At 35.2% G+C, this 23,137-nt stretch overlaps 1 protein-coding gene and 1 long non-coding RNA gene across 2 annotated transcripts in view; one reads left to right on the forward strand and one right to left on the reverse strand.

The window, feature by feature from the left end:
* Nucleotides 1-2,420: 2,420 nt before the first annotated feature.
* LOC115884635 lies at nucleotides 2,421-2,675 on the reverse strand. The gene is made up of 2 exons (XR_004050592.1): nucleotides 2,615-2,675; nucleotides 2,421-2,460 (listed from the first exon to the last, which is right to left on the reverse strand). It is a non-coding gene; the product is annotated as an uncharacterized LOC115884635 (long non-coding RNA).
* Nucleotides 2,676-21,498: 18,823 nt separating this feature from the next.
* The window catches only part of LOC115886114 (homeobox protein aristaless-like), an 82,130-nt gene continuing 80,491 nt past the window's right edge, over nucleotides 21,499-23,137 (forward strand). The window contains exon 1 of the mRNA XM_030905213.1: nucleotides 21,499-21,728. Coding sequence (XP_030761073.1) covers nucleotides 21,523-21,728 — 206 coding nt within the window. The 5' untranslated portion in view covers nucleotides 21,499-21,522. The remainder of the gene's footprint in view (nucleotides 21,729-23,137) is intronic.

Consider the following 23,137-nt stretch of genomic DNA (forward strand, 5'->3'; position numbering starts at 1 on the left):
TGCAAGCTACGTAATATCAAGTGTGTGTGTTTTTTGTTTACGACATATCTATGACTTGATGTGATCAACTACATTTGACAAGTTTCTGACCAGTTTGGATGCTTGTGCGCAAAGCTTTTATTGCTTCAACAAATACTTTGTAATGTAAATATTTTTCTGTGGTAGGAACGAGTGGGAGAAGAGAAAGATATATACCGGGTGTTTTTTTTTCAAAAGTGGCTCACCCCATAACTTTTATTTTTGCCAAAAAACCAGATTTGGTAATGTTAGCATATGAGCAAATTATTCTATAATACGATTTATTGACGTATCTAATTGTTTTTGGTCACTCTGTTTCACCGAAATGACTACAACTTTGATTTTAAATGGTACCTCAGTATTTTTTTACTTTATTCGATAGGAAATGACACTCTGAATTGGAATGACATATCATATGTCAACTTTGACATTTTCTGCATATGGTTTATTTGATATAATTTCAACATGCGGTTCGTAACGAAAATTTGACTCGAAATATCAAGTGTGTGGTATCAAACTATTCTAAAAAATGCTTTTTCCAACAATGCATACCGAGCCAATTCCATTTGAAAAAATTGAGATGATTAGAAATAATGATTTGAGTATTCTTCAACTGGCCTAGACAAGACACTAAAACATTAGGACGATCAAATCTATTTTTCCAAGGCTTGGTGTTGGCAACATTAGTGTTTTTAACATAGCCATGGCACTCTAGATTGCATTTAAATACGATCTTTTTTAAGCGAGGAATGTCAAAGTTAACATATGATATGTAATTCTATTCACAATGTCATTTTCTATCACATGAAATAAAAAATACCGAGGGTGCCATTTAAAATCAAAAGTTGTAATACTCTGGTGAAAGAGGAAGTGACCAAGAACAATTAAATACGTCAATCAACTTGTAATTTATGTCATATACTACCAAATCTCTGTTTTCATCTGAAAAATAAAAAGCAGGTAGGTGGGCCACTTTTGAGACGCAACTCCAGTATATTGTTGTGAGATTAATAATTTATTAAGCATTCTGATGGCGATATGCGAGTATTTTAATTTTGAGTTTGATGTGTAAAAAAGAGGAATTTTTCAATACGTGAGAAAAAGACGTGGGATCAAAAACTGTACGATCAAAGAACTGACCGTCCGTCCTCGGGAATAGCGGACGGTTAGATATCTTAAACTGAAAATAGTAACTCTATCTATTCCTTCCAATATCTCTGGTTTCGACTCATTTGTGACCTTTGTATACTAATGGCCGGCTAATCTCTCCCTTTGTTAACCGGTGATTACGCAGTAAGGTTAAAAGAATCCTTTTCGAGGTATCAGGTAGGTACCGAGAGGTCGAAGTGAAATATTAAGGTGGTACAACCGAAGGGGGTACGTAGCAGGTACCTCCTAATGTTATGACGCTTTCTTCAATAATTATCTTATTAAGTTTATCTTTAACGAATTTTGATTTATGGAGTGCAGATATGGATTGTATGTATTGTGTCCCCTTTCTAGAGTTATAACTCATCATACTGTTTCAGGGCGTTGACAAAGCCAGTCTCTAAGACTGTTTTACAGAGGGTAGTTCTCCATCTCCGATATCAATCGTACCAAAGTTTATGTCACTAAAGGTTATCGTCTTGGCAAACTCAGTGTTAAGATGTTCTAGCGTTTCCCCATTTTTAATCGTGATTTACATTATTAGTTATTAATTTGGTAATTATGAGGTATCGCTAGACTTACCTTATCATGTAGATATCAACAGCCTCATCAAGAACGGCATATGATATTTCTTCGGGGAGCATTTTAAGGTCTACAGTTTCAAGAAATTTCCCATTTGTGATGTCTCTAGCGATGTTACGATCCTTAACGAAGCAGTTCAGGATTACATTTGTTTTTCATGATAGGATTGTTTAGTAAATGTTACAGTACATCTTTTCTTTTTCTTTGGTAGTCCTATGACTGTTAAGTCCTGTCCTTTTGGACGTCCTCGTTTTTTATTGAAACAGGCATCTTAATTGTTGTCAAAGCGAAATCATTGACTTCAACTATTTGATGGGACTGGTTTTGTTGACGTCATTTAAAACTGAATCACTAATATAGGAAAGTTGATGCGCTTCATCTCGTGTCATTTCCTCCTCTATAACCAGCTCGTTACAAAACTCAGGTGCTTCCACAGGTGACCGACCAAGAGCTGATGTATTTTCTATTATCTAATATGAGCGCTTCACTCATATTGTTTCTGTCTTGAAGGTCCGTCTCATCACAAACCTCAGAGTGTTCCACAGAAGACTGATTTTTACTTTCAAATACAACTGCATCATCATAATTTATATGTAGCATCTACTGCAAGAAATTCTGGAAAAGCCTTCATTGTACTTTTCATGGTTGGATTTTGAATGAAAAGTCCTCTTAAATTATTGTCTTCGTCTCGCAAAACAGCTACATTGGCACCTGAAAACAGAGTAGTTATCGTGACTAATAAGACGATAATAGAATATTTTAGTTTACCGTATTTAGCTTTAAGTATATTTAAGCAGCCATCTAAGTTTTCTTGATTGATCGGATATCCTCATATTTGTTAAATCTTGTAAAGTAACAATTTTACCAGTACTTTCTTGAACTTTTTGCTGTATCATTTTTCTATTGGCCTTCATATTCAAATAATCCTTGACGCTTTAATGTTACTAGAAAGTTTTCTTTGGCTAGGGTTATGTGCATGTAGAACCTACAAAATATATCTTTTATGAATAAAATACTGTTCAAGCAAGAATTCTAAAAGCATAATATGTCAACTAATCTGTAAACATACCTTCGAAGTGACATGATGTGCTTCATTTGAACCGATGTTACCTCGAGTGCTTTTCCATCAGACGATGCTTTGAATCTTACATGTACTGGGCAATCTTCTTTAAATGTCCAAGACTGTCGAATTTTTTTCCCACTACCCTTAAACTTCTTTCCACCGGGACTACATGCATATAGAAGTTGATAATAAATCAAAGAGCTTTCTATTGGTCTCACAATTTTACTGCTTGCAATCGTACGGGCATCTCGTATCCAAAATGTTGTGTACGTATTTTCACCAAGTTCCTCAATCGCTTTCTTTGCGTCAGCGAATGAGCTGAACCTATCCCCAATTTTCAGCATGCTAATTTCAGTCATGAAGAATAATTAGGTACCTAACTAACCTAAAAATGCTTATAGATAAATTAACAATCAGAAAACTAACTGAAACACTTACTCCATCCTGAACCGATAATATCCAGATGTACATCTTAATTAAAATCAACTTATAGCACTTAGCACAAATTGTTACTACAATAATAGTGCAAACGCGACGAAAAAACATACCAAAAAGGGCAACGGAAAACGGAACGCAAATTGATTAACGGCATTTTAGTACGCGACAGTTCGACGGCATTTTAACCAAAGCATTAAAAAACCTTCAAGTGCGTCACATCAACGACGTCATATCTATTAACGGCATTTCAATAGGCTACCGTTTAACGGCAGTTTAAGTACAGCGTTATTTCTGATCTAAGATAAGTTGTACGCATCTCTCGATATCGTAGATTTCTGCCTGAAGGATGTTGGGTAGGTGCCCATTGACTCGGAGTACTTAGTTTTCGGCCCAAATACCCTATATCCCTGTTCCTGCTTTGATTTTGGAAGCACGTGGTATACCACGTTATGGTTTGGTCTTTTAACTTCTGATCAAACGTTCCTCGCTTCAAATTCTTTTTGTTGTTCATATCTTGAAAATAAGTAATTTAAATTCTGCTTACATAGAATTTTAACGAACATCTAATACATTTCTAAATCATTTTACAATTGAGACGTGATCTAATGCCCGTTCCACATGCAACAAACGGCAAACCGCATTACTTTGTATCGTTTCTGGTTGACATTTGACGAAAGTAACGGACGTTTTTCAATTAAGACCAGAAAACGAAACCTAATTGCCCCGTAGCTCGTCGTCGTTCGAATCTTATTAAATAATAATATTTGTAATTGTCATGCAATTTGACGTTTAATTAATCCCTAATTACCGGCATTATAATGCATTTATATATTCGTTTACAGGAAATGCGACGCTCTAACGATTAATATAATTATCATTAACATTAGCGGTGTGTTTGTACATGTATAGGTATATAGGGTGTTGCAATTTGCGCGAATTGAACTACCCGCATATTAATTATGTATTACATAGTTATGTGTTTGAGGGCTGCACATTTATTGTGGTTTTCTTAAGATAGCAATATAGGTACTCAGTTAAAAGAAAAACAGTGTGTGCATCTATGGTGGACGCGCCGTCCATATGGGCGAGGTCGTGCGGCGCACGACGGCGCCCAAGCCCTAAAGGCGCCTGAGGTCACTGACTTTAAAAAAATAATAAAACCATTTTAAACTTATCAACAAATTAACATAAAATTTAAGTAATACTTTTATCTATGAACACTAGTGGTGAAAATATATTATCCACCAATGTCGAGCGCCGCGCCGCTGGTTATTGGAAATTTTGGCTTAATATTATAATATTGGAGAAAGGCGCCTACCCTTATTTCGCACGACGGCGCCGAAAATACTTGGCGCGTCCCTGGCACTATGTGCGCATATTTGAAGTGAAAATTTTTACTACAGCTATTAAATTGAAGGATTGAAGGAAGAACTGAAATACGCAATAATATACAAGGTATTAAAAATATATAAATATAATTACCTGTAATAGTCGTAATTTTGTGGAATACCACCGAAAATACACACTTTATGCAAATGCCTAATAAAAAAAATAAAAAAAAAAAAATCTTAAATTTATTTAAGAAGAAAAAATGTTTGAACTCTAGCCAACAATTCGTAGTTATAGGGTTTACAGTACTTTGTTAAATTATACGAATAATCTCGTTGATTACACTAGTTTACATGGTTTTCATACCCCAGCTGAAAGTTGTTATTTTATTATTTATTTAGGTAGAATTATCCAGAAAAAATAATAGAAAATTCTGTCACATCTGGTTTAAGAAATATTTAGTTACTTAACTGAAATACATAATGTTATATTAATACTTAAAAAAATTAAAATTACAAATTTTTGCCTTCTTTTCATAGCTATTTGAATCAGTTTCTCTTATAACGGACCAACAGTAATCCCCTAATATGTTTTCATCCCAAAATCCCTGATGTCGTTCTTCAAAAACCTTTAAATCTTCGTGGAAACGTTCCCCTTGTTCGTCACTCATACTTCCTAAGTTGTCAGGGAAAAAACTCAGATGCGAATGCAAAAAATGAATCTTTAATATTGCTTTCCCATCGTTAATTTTCCAATAAATCGGTAACAATTTCTTTGTAATTTTCACTTTTTTATTTCCCAAAATTCTTTCTCAATAATTCACCATTTGGAATGTTTTCCAAGCAGATTTTTCATTGACAGATAAAAGGCTTTCAAACTGAGAATCTTTTCAATTATTTGATGGGACTGGTTTTGTTGACGTCATTTAAAACTGAATCACTAATATAGGAAAGTTGATGCTCTATAACCAGCTCGTTACAAAACTCAGGTGCTTCCACAGGTGACTGACCAAGAGTTGATGTATTTCTATTATCTAATATGAGCGCTTTACTCATATTGTTTCTGTCTTGAAGGTCCGTCTCGTCACAAACCTCAGAGTGTTCCACAGAAGACTGATTTTTACTTTCAAATACAACTGCATCATCATAATTTATATGTAGCATCTACTGCAAGAAATTCTAGAAAAGCCTTCATTGTACTTTTCATGGTTGGACTTTGAATGAAAAGTCCTCTGAAATTATTGTCTTCGTCTCGCAAAACAGCTACATTAGCACCTGAAAAACAGAGTAGTTATTAATTCTACCAAGACGCAAGATAATAGAATATTTTAGTTTACCGTATTTAGCTTCTTTAAGTATATTTAAGCAGCTATCTAAGTTTTCTTTTCTTGATTGATCGGATATCTTCATATTTGTACATCTTGTAAAGTAACAATTTTACCAGTACTTTCTTGAACTTTTTGCTGTATCATTTTTCATTGGCCTTCATATTCAAATAATCCTTGACGCTTTTCTTCATGTTACTGGAAAGTATTCTTTGGCTAGGGTTATGTGCATGTAAACCTACAAAATATATCTTTTATGAATAAAATACTGTTCAAGCAAGAATTATAAAAGCATACTATATGTCAACTAATCTGTAAACTTACCTTCGAAGTGACATGATTATGCTTCATTTGAACCAATGTTACCTCGAGTGCTTTTCCATCAGACGATGCTTTGAATCATATGTACTGGGCAATCTTCTTTAAATGTCCAAGACTGTTGAATTTTTTTCCCACTACCCTTAAACTTCTTTCCACCGGGACTACTTTTCTACCGGGACTACTCTATTCTTTCACAATTCACCATTTGGAATGATTTCCAAGCAGATTTTTCATTGACAGATAAAAGGCTTTCAAACTGAGAATCTTTCATAATTTCACGGATTTAGGCCAATATATCCCAATGTCTTCGTAAAACAAAAGTAACAATCATTTTCATGATTACTAGGTTCTTTCCATAGCATTGGTGAACCAAATGGAAGGTATGCTTTTTTTTCTGATGACAACTGGAGTAAGACGAATCTACACCTTTCGCAAAACACATGAGGCACTCACTTTTTATTTTGGTTTGCAACAGGAAATCCAAAATAATGAGGATATGCAAATTTGAACGAATCTACAATGGGTCTTCTCTTCTTTGATAATATATATTTTCACAAACATAACAAGAACGATCAGAACTTTGTTTACATTATCTACTCGACATTTTAAATCAAGCCGAAACAAGATAATTCTTATCGTTTCAAGTAAACGAATAACACTAAACTGTCCTCACCACGTCAGGCATTCGAAAAAAAAACATTTGACTGCAGCAAGAAATTGTGACGTGATAGAATATTTCTTCTAACACTTTTAGGTTTAGGGAAGGTAGATTAACATATTTATGTGCATTTATTTCGGGGTATATAAAAAAAGTTAAACTTTGTAAACTAGTGTTATTTGTTTGAAATAAATATGACCTCCAATGAAAATGCGAGTTGCCTAACTCTAATAATTCTAATTATGAGGTAGCAAATGAGCTAGATGCTTTACGTAGACCCTTATTCAGAAGCTACAAACCTATCTATAAAAATATACATGAAACTTTAAAAATTATTAATAATAAGTAATTAGAACAGTTTTGTGTTGCGTGGATATCTCAAACTAATCTGCACCAAATTCAAATTATATGTCAATAATGACAATTTTTCCCCCCAAATACAATAGTATCCAGAATACACACAAGCGGATTAAAAAATACTGATTTATTTAAAAACATTCTACCATTCTACATCATTCCTCCGCAATTAATTTTTGCAGTATTTGTTTCGAATTCTGGAACAACATTTCACTCATACTGTGGATACCCGGACTTATAACGTAAATATCTGATCGACTTGGTTGATAGAAATTAAGCCGATCAGATTGAACTCGACACCTTTGATAAACAGGCCATTCGACATTTCGGGACAATAGATTGAGGACATTGAGGAGTTTACATATCTGGACAGTATAATGAACAAAGACGGTGGAGCCAGCCAAGATATAAAAAACCGCACCAAAAAAGCTCAACAAGCATTCCGTAAACTCAGATACTAAGCTGAGAATATTCAACAGTAATGTTAAATCCGTTCTCTCGTAAGGATGTGAAACATGGAAAGGGACCAAATCCAAAATAGTGTCCCGATTACTCGGCAGGAAAATGGTTATCGTCTCGGTAGGTACACTCGGGGTTTTAGCTTCAATTTACTGAGGTGTTCATTGAGGAGATAGTGTCCTGTAAAAATCTCCGTGACAATCCGAAGATTGTTCTTACTTTAAATCAAAGAAAATATTTGATTTTTCTCGGTACTATGCCCGTAGAAATTTGTTCGAGTGTCTTAGACCGTTGGAAGATTCCCATTCGAGGTTGCCGATGGAGTCTTCCAGGTTCTTGAGTTCCGCGTTAAGAGTCTATTAAGTTGTACTGTTGGGGTCGCTCTCAGGGGTCGGGTAAAACGGGTGTGTGGCCGAAGGAAATATATATTATGTTGAAATCTGCATTTAGCCCGATCACCTGGTGTTAAGCCTTCACACCCAAATACCATACACGTCAAAAGCTTTGATTTCAAGGCTTGATTAAGGTTTGTAGAGCTTCAGCATTGCTATAAAACAAGCAAAGCAAATTTGTTACAAAACCGCCAGGTTTGCAGAGCTTCAGCATTTGCTATAAAACAGCAAGCAATTTGTTACAAAACCGTATAAATTATATATTACTGTAATCCGTTCTGTAACGGAATTTTAAATTATGTCTTTATTTTAGAGAAAATTTAGTCCAAACATAAGGAATATTGATATTGAATTTTGACCATCAAAATCTGAAAAATAAAGAAGTTGTCTAAAAATGTGTTTCAATGCGGATATAGATATATCCTTTATCTTAAATTTCCTTTTTCATTTGTGTAAAAATACCTAACCAGTTTTACATAAAACGTTAAATGCCAAACGCATATTTTGCTCCTTTTTCGGACTAGTGAAATAGACTCAACTAAAGTTGGTTTTCACTTGGGAAGCAGAACGGTTCTGGTCCAGTTAGTGGAGAGTGTTCGCTCCTTTTCTAGCTAGATCGTTTGCTTTTTCGTTACCTTCTATTAGAAGGTAAGGAGGAGGACTTTTCTTTGCCTAATATTTTCATCTTCCTAGCCACTCTTGAAAAAAATTACTGGAAATGATGATGACTTCTTTCTTGATCCTTTTATTCAAAGAAGATGTAACTAACTAAACCTATATCAAAATAAATGATTATAGAATCTTCTAGATCCACTTAATGAAAATATCTTTTACTTGTAATTCTCTTTATTATACAAATACACCTGACAATTTATCGCAAATAATTGTCACCCGTACTCTAACTTTTATTCGACAGGAAACGACTTCACCAAACAAATCTAACAGAAAGCGAGTCCTCCACTATGTGGAACAATTACATTAAAGTCTGATCTTTTTATTTTATGTCTGTTATATATTTTTACGGCACCCTAAATTGACACAAAACAAGGATCCCGCTGCGACCATATCTGGCCGTTTTGCCGGGCGTTATTTAACATGATGCGTGATGGTACCGGGCAGGTGGTACGCCTCATCTCGTGGTACCCAGCCGGGCGACCAACTTTCAGCCTAAAAGGTATCAACTGAGAAAAATAGTCGCCTGATATTTACATCTACATTTCTTAAAAAATATAGTTTATTTTTTTCAAACTTATTTTTAATTTCTTACTGTATTTGATATATTGTGTTTCCACTTTCTTTGAGTTATACCCATCATACAGTCTCAGGGCTTTGACAAAAGCCAGTATCTGAGGGACGGGTAAGTTCTGGTGTTTTCCTATTTTTATTAAGGAGGTGGTGTCCTGTTAAAACCCAGTGACAATCCGAAGATTGTTATTACTTAAATTTAGGACATTTTTATTTTTTCTCGGTCGTAAGTCCTGAGAAACTTCTTCGAGGATCTTAGACCGTTAGAGGATTCCAATTCCAGATTGGACTCTTCCAGGTTCTTGAGTTCTGCTTGAAGTTGGTTTCCACTTGGGAAGCAGAACGGTTCTGGTCCAGTTAGTTGAGTGTTCGCTCTTTTCCTTAGCTAGATCGTTTGCTTTTTCATTGCCTTCTATCCCTTGGTGGGCTGGCTCCCAGAGTAGGGGAACTTTATTTTGATTTGCCTAATTTGTTCAGCTTCTCTAGTCATTCTTTAACTAATTTTGAATTGATGTTTACTGAGTTGATCACTTTTAATGCTTGACTATTGGATAAGAGATGGATATTTCTTGCTTCCGATGGTTCATATCTAGATAAGTTTCATGCATATTTCAATAGTGTAGGTTTCTGCCTGAGAGATGCTGGGGTAGATCCCCATTAGGTTCGGAGAATTTAGTTTTCAGCCCAAATATTCCTTTCCTTGTTTCTGGCCGTAGCGCAAGCAATTAGTGTGTCGATCTGCAGTGCGAGAGATGGATTTAGAATTTAGAATTTAGAATGAGTGGGAGGGGGGTTAATCACTTCGACCTTACAGATCCATTGTGTCCCCCTTTCTTGAATCATAACTCATCATACAGTCCCAGGCTTTGACAAAAGCCAGTATCTGGGACGGTTTTATAGAGGGTAGTTCTCCATCTCCAATATCAATCGTACCAAAGTTCATGGCACGAATGGTTGTCGTCTCGGCGCACTCAGTGATGAGGTGTACTGTGTTTCCTCATTTTCCCCACAGAATCTGCATTCGCCGTTTCTTCTTAGTTTCAATCTACTGAGGTGTTAATTGAGGAGACAGTGTCCTGTTAAAAACCCCGTGACAATCCGAAGATTGTTCTTACTTAAACCCAGGAAGATCTGTGATTTTTCTTAATCATAAGCCCTCAGAAACTTCTTCGAGTGTCTTAGACCGTTGCAAGATTCCCACTCCAGGTTGCGGACGGAATCTTCCAAGTTTTTGAGTTCCGCCTTGAGTTGATTACCACTTGGAAAGCAGAACGGTTCTGGTCCAGTTAGTGGAGTGTCGCTCCTTTCCTAGCTAGATTATTTGCTTTTTCATTGCCTTCTATCCCTTGGTGAGCAGGCACCCAGTGTAGGAGGACTTTGTTTCTCTTTGGCTAATTTATTCAGCTTCTCTATGCATCTTTGACCAATTTCGAATTGATTGATACTGAGTTGATCGCCTTTAATGCTGTTTGACTCATAGATAAGATGGCTATTTCTTGTTTCCGATAGTTCCTATCTAAGATAAGTTGTACGCATCTTTTGATAGCGTAGATTTCTGCCTGTAGGATACTAGGGTAAGTGCCCATTGGTTCGGAATATTTAGTTCTCGACCCAAATACTCCGATCCCTGTTCCCGTATTGGTTTTGGAAGCATCAGTATATCAAGTTATGGTATGGTCGGTATGGTCTTTTAACTGCTGGGCAAGCGTTTCGCTCTTCCAATCCTTCTTATTGCTCAATACTACATTGACATGTTTGTCAAAGTTGTACGTTCTTGGCATATCGTCCACTGGGAGTTGCAGGAGTAGTATTTCCTTTTTGAGGGTGTTCCAAGCCCCTGATCTGACAATTCTCCCAGTACTAATTCCGTTAGTGACCATTCTAATCATTGTCGCATTGGCATATCTACCAATGACAATGTGCAGTGGTGTTAGATCTAGAATGACTTCCATTGCTGCTGTTGGACAGGTTCTCATGGCTCCTATGATGCAAACGCATGCTAGTCTCTGGACTTTGCACAGGTTTAGCCTTGCCGTCCGTTGCTCTAGATTTGTGTACCAGGCAACTGCTCCATAAGTAATCATGGGTCTTACTATCATGGTATACATCCAGCGCAAAATGTTAGGGGAGCAGCCCCATCTATTTCCCGCCAGTCTTCTGCATATCATGAGAGCCTTTATGGCTTTGCTGGTAGTGTTCTTAATATGCCTGTTCCACAGGAGTTTACTGTCCAGGGTTATTCCCAGGTATTTAACTTCCTGTGTTGGCAGTATTTCCTTTCCATCTAGTTGGATTCTTTTCAAGGTTTTCAGACTTCGCCTTCTGGTGAATGGCACTATCGCGGTTTTTTCTGAGTTGATACTCAGCCCGACAGTCCTACACCATCTCTCAGTGATACGGAGTCCTCTTTGGATAATATCACACAAGGTGCCTGCATGTTTCCCCCGAGCGATCATGACTATGTCATCTGCATACCCAATGCAGTGTATTCCCAAGCTAGAGTTAATTCATCTAGTAGTTCATCCACCACCAAGCTCCACAGTTAGCAAGAGGTTACTCCACCTTGTGGAGTAACCTTTGGAGATGGATGCTACTGGAGTTCGATCCTCAGCCAGTACGATCGCTTTATTTACTTAAATAAAAATATTCATTTTATTTAAATAGAGCGATCGAGCGAATAGAGCCGCCACACAGTGTGACGAAATTGAGAAATGCTCGACATTAGCGAATAAATCAACAACCAAATTTCGAAATTTCTTTTACATGAATGCTAAGAGGACACTCCTGGGGTTTACTATGCTATTTTTTTTTTCCTTCTTTTTTATAGTAAGAAGGCTATAGTGATTGAAACTTAAAAACATTCAGTGGTTTTATTCAAATCTTGGTAAAATTAATTAGTCATTTTTTAATATCTTTTTTAATGGGCTGCTAACATTTTTGGGTTACCAATATTTTTTATTTGAAGAAATGATTCTTTTTCAACATTTCACATTTAAAAATTTTTTAAACAGCGCTTTTTTAGTGTCTTATTTTTTATATATATAACTTATACCAAAGAACGTTTACTTTAAAAAATCAATACATTTGGACAGGGTCTTTCATGTATGACAATATAAAGCAAACCTTCTAGTATATTGGTTGTATTTAATTTGTATCCACCTGGATCCGATCCTGGAAGATTTTTACGAAATATCGATATCTCTAAATCTTAAGAAAATTTATGGCCATTTTTAAAGCTTATGGACTTTTTCTAAAAAATGGAAGAGAGAATCCAATCCTTCTATTTCCATAATTTTTTATCGTAACTGAAACTATTTGACTCAACGGAACTGAAACGTGAATGGGCCTTTAATGGCAACAAAAAATCGTTAGTTAGAATATACTTTCGCGAATACACTCCAACTGGAAACGGTTTCTATTAGCGTAATTAGCGATTTTGTCTTGTTTTACTATTAATACCAGTTTGCTTTAGTACCTCCGCATTGCGGGCAATATTTTATTAGAACTGACGTCTACGTAATTGTTAATAATATTCAGTTTTGCCTACTTGGACGTTGGAGGAAAAACTTTCATAATATATAAGATTTAATTAATATCGCCAACTGACAAGTTAATTAAATTATTAAAATAATTCGTTGATAATAAATCATTTGAAACCGCTTTGGTTGCGGTGTTGCCACGGGAAACACACACGCTTAATGGAAGGTCAAGCGAGATGATTGATTTTCGTTAATTTCTAATTTCCGGAATTCGTACTAATGAAATATTAATTGCATGTTTAAGTCTATTAATATCAAAGAACGTTTGAGTTTTTTTTTACTAACAGTCTAATTCAGGCAACAGATGTTGACTGAGTCAGTACGGTGATGGAACTGAGACGTGACCTGACATATGTGACCAGACCTTAAGAATATCTGTTGGAAAACTATATTACTTTATTAAACTATAGACGTAAGTAATTCTTTAGGTGCATTTTTAAAGATTTACAGAATTTTCTGAGTCAACACCAAAACTTCTAACCTAAGTATAGAATTTAAGTAGATAAATCAAAGGTGACATACTCCAGCATCATTAAGGCAAAAATTTACCATATCGAAAGATGGGTACAATTTATCTTATTTATCGGAAACAAGAAATAACCATCTTATCCGATAGTCAAGCAGCCTTAAGAGCGATAAATTAAATAACAATCAAGTCAAAGTTAGTAAAAGAATGCCTAGGGAAGCTGAACAAATTAGGCCAAGAAAATAAAGTCCTCCTACTCTGGGTGCTAGACCACCAAGGGATAGAAGGTAATAAAAAAGCAAATACTCTAGCTAGGAAAATACACTAACTGGACCAGAACCGTTCTGTTTTCCAAAACCAACTTAAAGCTGGACTCAAGAACCTGAATGACTCCTTCCGTAACCTGGAAGGAGTAACCTCAAACGATCTAGACATACCTACTCTAAGAATTTTCTTACGACTTACGATCGAGAAAAATCATTGATTTAAGTGCTTTCGGATTATGGCGGGGTTTTTAACAGGACACTGTCTCCTCAATGAACACCTCAGTAGATTGAAGCTAAGAAACAATGGCGAATGCAGATTCTGTGGGGAGAATAGGAAAACACCAGAATACCTAATTACTAAGTGCACCGAGACGACAATCATTCATGCCATAAACTTTGGCACGACTCATACTATAGAAGGAGAACTAAACTCTGTAAAACCGTCTCATATACTAGCTTTTGTCAAAGCCGTGACACTGTATGATGAGATATATTTCAAGAAAGGGGAAACACTAGATCTTTAAGTAACTACTATCTACAAAATTCTTTTTTCGGTCCATTATCGAAGTCCAGGTTCTAAACTGTGTTCTAAAGTCAATATAATTTATGACTAAACACTGCAAAAAATATGCCTGGCCCGACACCCCAATCTTCAAGCGTTATATTGAGAGTCATGCCACACTAGTTAAAGAACACCTGCCCAAAAGTCAATAAGGTACTAACCTCAGAGTGGTAAAAACGCACAGGTCCCATTTTCAAACAACTGTCATATAGATTTATATAATTAAAAACATTTTTGTCGGAGACAAAAAAAAAATACAAAAGCGGAAAGCCGGTGCACTATGGACATACCTTTAGGGTCTCTATCACTGCTCGAGTCGAATTTTTCTCTAATTTTTGTTAATAAATAACTGTTTTTTTTTATTACTCTGTAGTACCACTAACGAAAAAAACAGTTACGAAAATGACGAGCACCCGAAAAAAAATTGGGTTCGGATCAGAGGTTCGCACCACCATGAAAATTCACATTTAGCTAATGATTTAATTGTACTAAAACTGTACAATTTTGCCCGTCACGTAGTACGCCGAGCGTAAAATTAACTTTTAATGATTTAAAAGAATTAAAATTTTTGTTCTTGTTCTGTCGAATTAAATAGAAAAAAAACAAGGAAAACTCTGATATTTATCTTGGTAATTATTGTCAGGAAGATACAACTTAAACGACCGAAAACTAAAGTGATTAAATCTTGATTAAATACAACATAATTGGGGTGGTTTATTTTGGTTTTGGAACAAACAAAACAACACAATTAATACGCATAATTTTGTAAGTTAAGAGAAATCATGAAAGGCATAATAAAATATAGAGGAAAGTAACCAAAAATGATATACCATTTAGTTTTTGTATAAAAAGGTATTAAAAATAAAAAAAAATATTCTTAGTTATTATCAGTCATACAGTTGCGTATAACCGTTGCATAACTTAGTAACTGTTTTCTATTACATATATTACAACACAATTTAAACTATAAAATTTTCTCATAAACAAATTGAAAATAAAGGCACCCAAATATGGACCACTATAAAACAAACTCTTTAAACTAATCAAAATGTATATCAGATTTTTTTATTAAACACTTTCAGACAAGAAAAGACCCCTAAAACAATCAAACAAACATGCAATCAATGCATTGTCATAATATAAATATTATTTGTAATTACGTATCAAGAAATTCTTACTTTCTGAGTACCAAAAACTTTTCTCATAGCGTTGAAAGAAAATACTCTCGCCGTGGCTACAAAGCCCATTTGAATGATAACGTAAAACCTGCCTTATATAGAAACCCTCGCCAATATAGACAAAAAAGCCAAAGCAGAAGTAATAATATCCAAAAGAACCCCAAAGCTCCTAATTGGCAAAGGAGTACGACAGGGTGACGCGATATTCCCAAAGCTATTTACACCAAGATTTGAAGAAATCTTCGGTTCAACTGGACTGGACCAATAAAGGATTAAAAACAGATGGAGAATATCTTAACCATCTAAGATTCGCTGATGACATAGTCCTAATTGCCAATAGTCCTGAAGAATTACAAACACAGATTAATGAACTAAATACAGCCAATAATAAAGTAGGTATCAAAATGAATTTAGCAAAAACTAAAGTAATGTACAGGGTGGTCGGAATTGGTCTGTTTTAACAGAGAAAACCTATTTCCTGACTAAATAGAGCAAAACCGACACAGATGTCATTACTGGTGTCACACACTTATTGGGCTCGATTTCTGAGACACGTTTAATGGCATAAACCGCCTATTGATATTTTCACTGCCAACTGAGATACGAGGTCTTTTTGTATTTTTTACCATTTTGAAAATTGCCCATAACTTTTTTATTTTGCGGAATAATAAAATTCTGTAAAGACGTTCTTAAGGCACTTTTTTAAGAACAATCCAATGGCGTAATGAGTTTTTTTCTTTTCTCTTTTTGTCAGAAATAATAGAAAATATAATTTTTTAAATGGAAATCATAGTTGGCTATGAACTTAATAAAAATGCTGGCGTTTAACCATTTCGAACGATATAAAGTTATGGGTACTTATTTCTAGGAAAGAGAGAAATATTTGGTTTTTCACCCCTTTTTTTTTGTGTGCTTTGATTTTGTGTTGACCTAGTTGTCTAATTATTTTTTATCGCAATTTAATATTCTATATTATTATTTATCTGCATAATTAAAGACTTTTGAAAAGGTAAATTAACATTCTATATTAGTTTTAGTAATTACAATTGAAATCGATACAATAAACAAAGAACAAAGCTAAAAAACGTAGTTTTTGAGGGACGAATATAGTTTTCTAAAAAAATCATCTAAGATATTCAAACTGAGCACATCCTTATTGAATACATAATAAACATCTTTTGCGCACAGAGTTACAGCGATTTATTAGGCGAACTGGTGTAATAAGTCCAAAAGCTTGCCTAGTAGCCTTCTGCAATTCTTCTCTCATATGTAAGGTTCTTCCCTATATGTAAGGTCTTTTAATTTCCCCCATTAAAAAGTCGAAAGAAGTTAAATCACAGGACCTAGCAGGCCTAGATATGGCGCTCTTTGTTCTTATCCGATTCTCTCTAAATTCTCCATTTAATGGCGTTTTAATGCAACTAGTAAATATATAAATGCAACGTAAACTGCTTCAGAATGAGAAACTCGACATCGTTGGGTCCACAAAAGCTCTAAAAGCTATCGACGACTATTTTGTCAAAATAAGGACTGACGACCATTTTAGGGGAATACTAATGACATTAGAGCTCGTCCCAGAAAAAAAAACTAGTCAGTTTTTGTATGAATCAGTGGATGAGCCAATTTTAGATCCACAGGAAAAGTTTAAAATCGAATTTTTCTTTGTTGTCCTGGATACAATCCATGAGGCTCTCCAGGAAAGGTTTGACCTGTTAAAAGCTCACTCGGACTATTTTTCGTTTTTATACGACTTCACAGTTCTCAGGAATATCAACCTTATAACAAAGCATTGTATGGATCTTCATCTCTATTTAACGGACGGAGACAAACATGATATTAATGGCCTAGAGCTTCGGGACGAGATTTTAGCTCTAATTGCTCTAATACCACTAGATAATGCCGAAAACTTCAGTTTTCCAAAACAAACACTAAAATATTTAAAAATTCACGATCTGATTGGAAACTTTCCAAATATTTATTTCTCCATAAGAATCTTATTAACGCTGCCGGTTTCAGTGGCAACCGGAGAGAGAAGTTTTTCTAAACTCAAAATAATTGAGAATTACCTGAGATCAAGTAGTATGACACAAAAACGATTAAGCGGATTATCTTTAATATCTATTGAGCACGAAATAGCGAACAGTCTAAACATCGACGATTTTATTTCAGAGTTTTAGTTTTGTCCATGTTAGGAATTTTGTTTCTCAGGATTATGTCTATGTATTTATTACGAATTTTGTATTGTTGATAATTTATAATAATTTATATTACCTAGTTTTAGGTGTTAGTTTGGCTAATGTACCTTATAATGTTTTTTTTTATTCTTGTTAGGTACCATGTGACGCTCCTTTTAAATACAAAATTTAAATGCTAATTCTGAAAATCTTGCAATATTGATTTTCTTTTTTTTTCGGAAAGCGTTTGATAATATTTCTTACCATCTGTGCCGCAACTTTCATAAAAAAATGTTCACACCTGATTCTTCGGATCGCACTAATAAAAAAAACGATTGTCTGTAGAGGGGGCGCATTTTTTCGGGCTTGCTCCAGGCGGCCAACAGTCTAAGGACGGCCCTGATCTCTGGATTTGGTCAAATTCTCTATAATTCTTGTGTAAGTTTTGGTTTTATAATGATAATTAATGTCGGCATCATAATATTTTGAATAGTCCACAATAGTAATTGACAATGTACTACTATTTCAAAACAAAAATCAATTATATCTAAGACGAAAAACATTGACTTTCGTACCAATTCAATGGCATATAATTACAAACTATTGAATAAAAACAGGCTCAATGAAAATCCTATTTTACTACCCAGCTCATTTCAACCAGAATTATTATTTATTAGTTAATAAAATATCGTGATTTATGATTATGCTGTGCAAACATCCGACAGTAATCAGAGCGAGGAGCAATTGCTATTAGATTATAAATTTAAATTTGTTTTATCGTTCTCTATACATTTTTTTATTATTTCGCTATCATGCAACGTATATATAAGTTGGGAATAAATGCACTTTCACAAAGGCAAATTGTTTAATGTTTAATTAAAACAACGTAATAAAACTTAAAAGCTGACAGTGGATAAGATAGCGGGATTTATAGGCCTTTATGTTTCCTTTTATTTGTGGCAAAATGTAATGCATTAAAGGAAAATGACTAGAGGAAATGGAAAGTGAAGTTATTCTAAGTTAAATATAATAATATTTGATTTATATTATTGTTAATTTCTTTTGTAAGTCTAATTTCCTAATATCATGGTCCCATCTTTGGTTCGGTTTTCTTCTAGGTCTCATAATTCCTCGTGGGTACCATGCTGTAATTTTTGTGGTCCATCTGTTATTTGACTCTGTGGCTGATATCTATTACCTGGGTCCTTTGTCGTATCCATTCAATTCTTTTACGGTCTCTCTTGGTTATTCTCAGCATATTTCGTTCCATTGAGCGTTGTGCAGTTTCCTAATGATGTCGATTTTAAGTGACAAGGTTTCGCATGCACAGGTAGTAAACATTGGTCAAATGTTTTCTTCTTTAGATAGAGTGGCATTCAAGATTTAAATATGATTGACTTTCTTCCATAAGTACTCCATGCTAACTTAATTCTTCTGTTGATTTCTGGTAGTAGAGATTCCGAGCTGTGTATTAGTTGTCACAAAAATTCTTCTACCATTTCCAGTGTTGTGTTATTTATTAGAATGTCTTTTCTTTCCACTACTTCGTTGTACATTACTTTAGTTTTTGTCCCGATTAAAATCTGAGACACCCTGTATATGGCTTTCGTGAAGGAAGGCAGACCGTGGATGCTATTTTTAAAGTAATGCAGATAGCGGAAGAAGCTGCTGCATACACGTCAAAAATGCATTTAACAACGCCTCCTGGCAAGTTATATTGAACAATCTGCAAGAGAGGAAAATAGATCAATGTCTAATTGATATTATAGCATCCTACCTATCAGAGAGAAGAATCATAATAGAGGCCAAAGGGTTGGGACCTATGCTCTGGACGTACTCTATGATGAACTACTGAGGATAGAAATGCCAGATAAAACAACTTTAGTTGCCTTTGCAGACTATGCTTTACGACCTTGCCATTGTATCATGTGCAAAAGATGAAGCTGTACTGATGAACACCGTCAACTTCTCTATAATCCTTGTGTAAGTTTTGGTTTTATAATGATAATTAAGTTTCATATCATAGTATTTCGAATAGTCCACAATAGTAATTGACCCCCAATGTACTACTATTTTAACAAAAATCAATTATATCTAAGACGAAAAACATTGACTTTATCATGTGCAAAAGATGAAGCTGTACTGATGAACACCGTCAACTTGGCAGACTAACGAGTTATAAACTGAATGAAGAATAATCTGTTAACCGTAGCTTCACATAAAACGAAAGCAGTATTACTGACCTGAAAAATAAAAATATCCCCGGTGCAGTTTTATATACAAGGAACCATAATTTACTCAAGTAATTCTTTAAAGTACTTAGGAGTGTGGCTGTATACCAAATTGAATTTTGCCGACTATATTAATAAAACTATCACCAAGGCCGAGAAAACTGTCACCGCTTTAGCCTTACTCATGCCATGTAAGAGGTGCTAGATCATCCACAAGAAGAATACTTGCTATATATACACTACTATGGCATAAAGTCACTAACAATTGCAAGCTAATGCAAAGACTAGGCAGAATACAACGCATGATGTCTATTAGGGTATACAGAACCGACAAAACGGTATTTGGAGAGGCTATAGGAGTTATAGCTGAAATAATAATATAATAAAATAAAAAATAATATTAAATATAAGCATATTGATCTGCTCATACAGGAACGATATGATAGATACCATGGGATGGATAAAAATCTAGCAAGGACAAAACCTTCTCCATCAGTGGCAAGGTAAATGGAATAACGGAATATATGGCAGATGGACATACAGGTTGTAATACCCGACATACAACTATGGGTAAACAGACAATATGGAGAAGTCGATTACTTCATTGTCCGGCCATGGGTGTTTTAGAAAATATTTATATGATCGTCGTAGGGTTGATAGTGCATCATGAATTTACTGTGGTCAAGATAATGATGTTTGCGTGTGAACAACGGCAGGTTTTTAGGGAACAATTCCATATAGAAACCGGCAGAGACTTTGACTTACCCGCATTTTGATGTACTTAGTTAAAGGGGAAGAACAATGGAAGCTAATATATGGGATAGTCCGAAATATATAATATGTTGTAAAGAGAGGGAAGAGAGACAATGAGCAACATAAAGTAAATCTATAGACACCCTTTGCACTGAAGCAATGCGAGATTTTTCCCTCCTCATCGAATAAAAAAGTGGAAGTTCGTATTCTTTTGTTCGGCTGATAGTTTCTCTTAGTGTATGTGTGTGATCAATCGTGATGAGGCAGCTTCTAAACTCAGATATCTCATATAATATATATCGTAAACATTATATACATTACGCAAATCGAATAGCGTAAAAAATCATGATCACAATACATTATAGAAAGTAGTTCAATTACGCGCGCAGCAATATAAAAACACTCCTTGTTAATTAACTTCATTTAATCATAATTTAATAGATTTTTTGCCGATTTGTAATAACTTAACCATTCAAGCCTTAAATTAAATGAGGAAATGGGCTCGAGATAGTTATCGGTTCGGATTTAACAAGATCGATACGTGGCACCGTTAATGCCTTTTCAGTAATAACCATTAGCAATTTCAAACTTTTTCTCTCTGCTCGTTTTGTTGCAAAATATTAATATAGATAGGAGATATTAAATTAAACCTTCTTATATGCTCCCGGATTTTTTTAATACCGTTTAATTTTTGTTATAAAAATTGACTGTTGTAAAAACTGACTGTATACAAAATAGGTATAGCAACATGTTGTATTAATCAAAACAAATATATAGTTTGCCAACTAGACACGTGTTGATACGGTCAAAGTATACTTGGATGCTACATGGATGCTACCATATAACTGTACTTATAATAATGCTGCCCACGTCTCACTTGTAGGCTGCTTGTATGGTATCGACTGTTTTAAGTCAAGTTAAGTCTAAAGTTATTCATAAATCTTTACCTGGCTTTTCTGAATATAATCGTATTTCTTCTATTGTTTCAGAATCTCATTCGTCTGAGCACCCGACAAACATGGGAGTATCAGAGGAAGTAACGCCAGCGGCTGGTATCGAACCCAGGCCCCCCGGTCCCGATCAGAGTGACGGAAGTGACCCTGAACCCGACGAGTTCGCACCAAAAAGGAAACAGAGGAGGTACAGGACCACGTTTACCAGTTACCAGTTGGAAGAATTGGAGAAAACTTTCTCCAGGACGCACTATCCGGACGTCTTTACTAGGTAATATTAAGCTTTGGTTAGTTTTAATGATAATCATCATCATCATTTAGCGTATCCCGTCCACTGCTGAACAAAAGCCTCCCTTAACTCACTTGAATCTACTTTCCAGTCACTCTCTTAATATCATCTATCCATCGAGTAGGAGGTTGTCCTCTGTTTCTATAGGCTTCGTGCCTTGGTCTCCATTCCACAAGTCTCTTTTTCCACCGTCCATCTGTTATCCCAGCCACATGTCCTGCCCAATTCCATTTAAGATGTAAGATTGATATCACGTTATAGTGAGAATCGCGCCTTGATGTGTGACAAATCCACCTCCATTTCTTCAGTTTGATCTCATTATATACCTGCCTCTGGATGGTTAATCTCCATAAATCCTCATTTCTGATAGTCTTTGACCATTCGTAAAGGTCTATGGTGAAGCTCAATGTGCATATGTCTTGCATAATGCTCAATGGAGTGAATCCATCAACATTCGGAATAGGGTGAGACAGGGTTCCGCCCTGTTGCTATTTCTTTTTAATGTCTCCTTAAATTATATTCTAAAAAGAACAATTTCCAAGAATCATAGTGGAATATGGTGGACTCCCTTTAGCATGTTAGAAAATCTGGGCTATGCAGATGACATATGTCTCTTTTCTCATAGTCATACGGATATGGCATCAAAACTACTTGACTTAAATGAAGCAGGTCTTAATATCAATTTAAAAAAACTAAATTGACGAAAAAATACTCGTATAATGCATTTTTAATTTTGCAAATTTACCTCAAATATCCATTTAGTTGATCATTGGCAAACATTTATTGATATGGATAAAATTGGTAATTAAATACTAAAACTCACCCGAGGGTACACCGCCCCATAACCACTGACCTTCTTATCCAACATGTCAATCCATATCTTCCATCTCACTCAAGTACTTATTATTCGGAACTATTGATTAACCATCTTCGACAACTAGCTAGAGCCACCTAAAATAAGTTTAGGCTTTAATGGACGCATAACTGTCGCTCAACAGTTTTGCATCCCATGCAATAAGGCTAACTGGAGTACCTCTGCTCATAATGTTAATCGAGAAGCATGTAAGATCTCTAGCAACTTACAAGACCCAACTTGACGACCTTTTACAGGCCCAGAAGTGTAGAATTATCTTTCCCGGAACCCTTCTGCCCAGCGTTGCAACAGCATTAAAAAAATGATCACAAAACAAGGGTGGCCAACACATCTCTATAATGGTGGAGAAAAGAAGAATACCAATAGAACATCCGTCAAAAACACGACAGACCCGATAAAAAATGAGAGGGTGTACTGTTAAATCTAAAGTTAATGGGATTGACGGACGAAGCCACGTGCAGATTTTATCAATCTGAAGAAGAAACGACAGAACACGTTTTATGTTATTGCGACATTC

The sequence above is a fragment of the Sitophilus oryzae genome, unplaced genomic scaffold (genome assembly GCF_002938485.1).
Source record: "Sitophilus oryzae breed Bouriz unplaced genomic scaffold, Soryzae_2.0 scaffold_1002_pilon_pilon, whole genome shotgun sequence".
In the NCBI taxonomy this organism is placed as follows: domain Eukaryota; kingdom Metazoa; phylum Arthropoda; class Insecta; order Coleoptera; family Curculionidae; genus Sitophilus; species Sitophilus oryzae.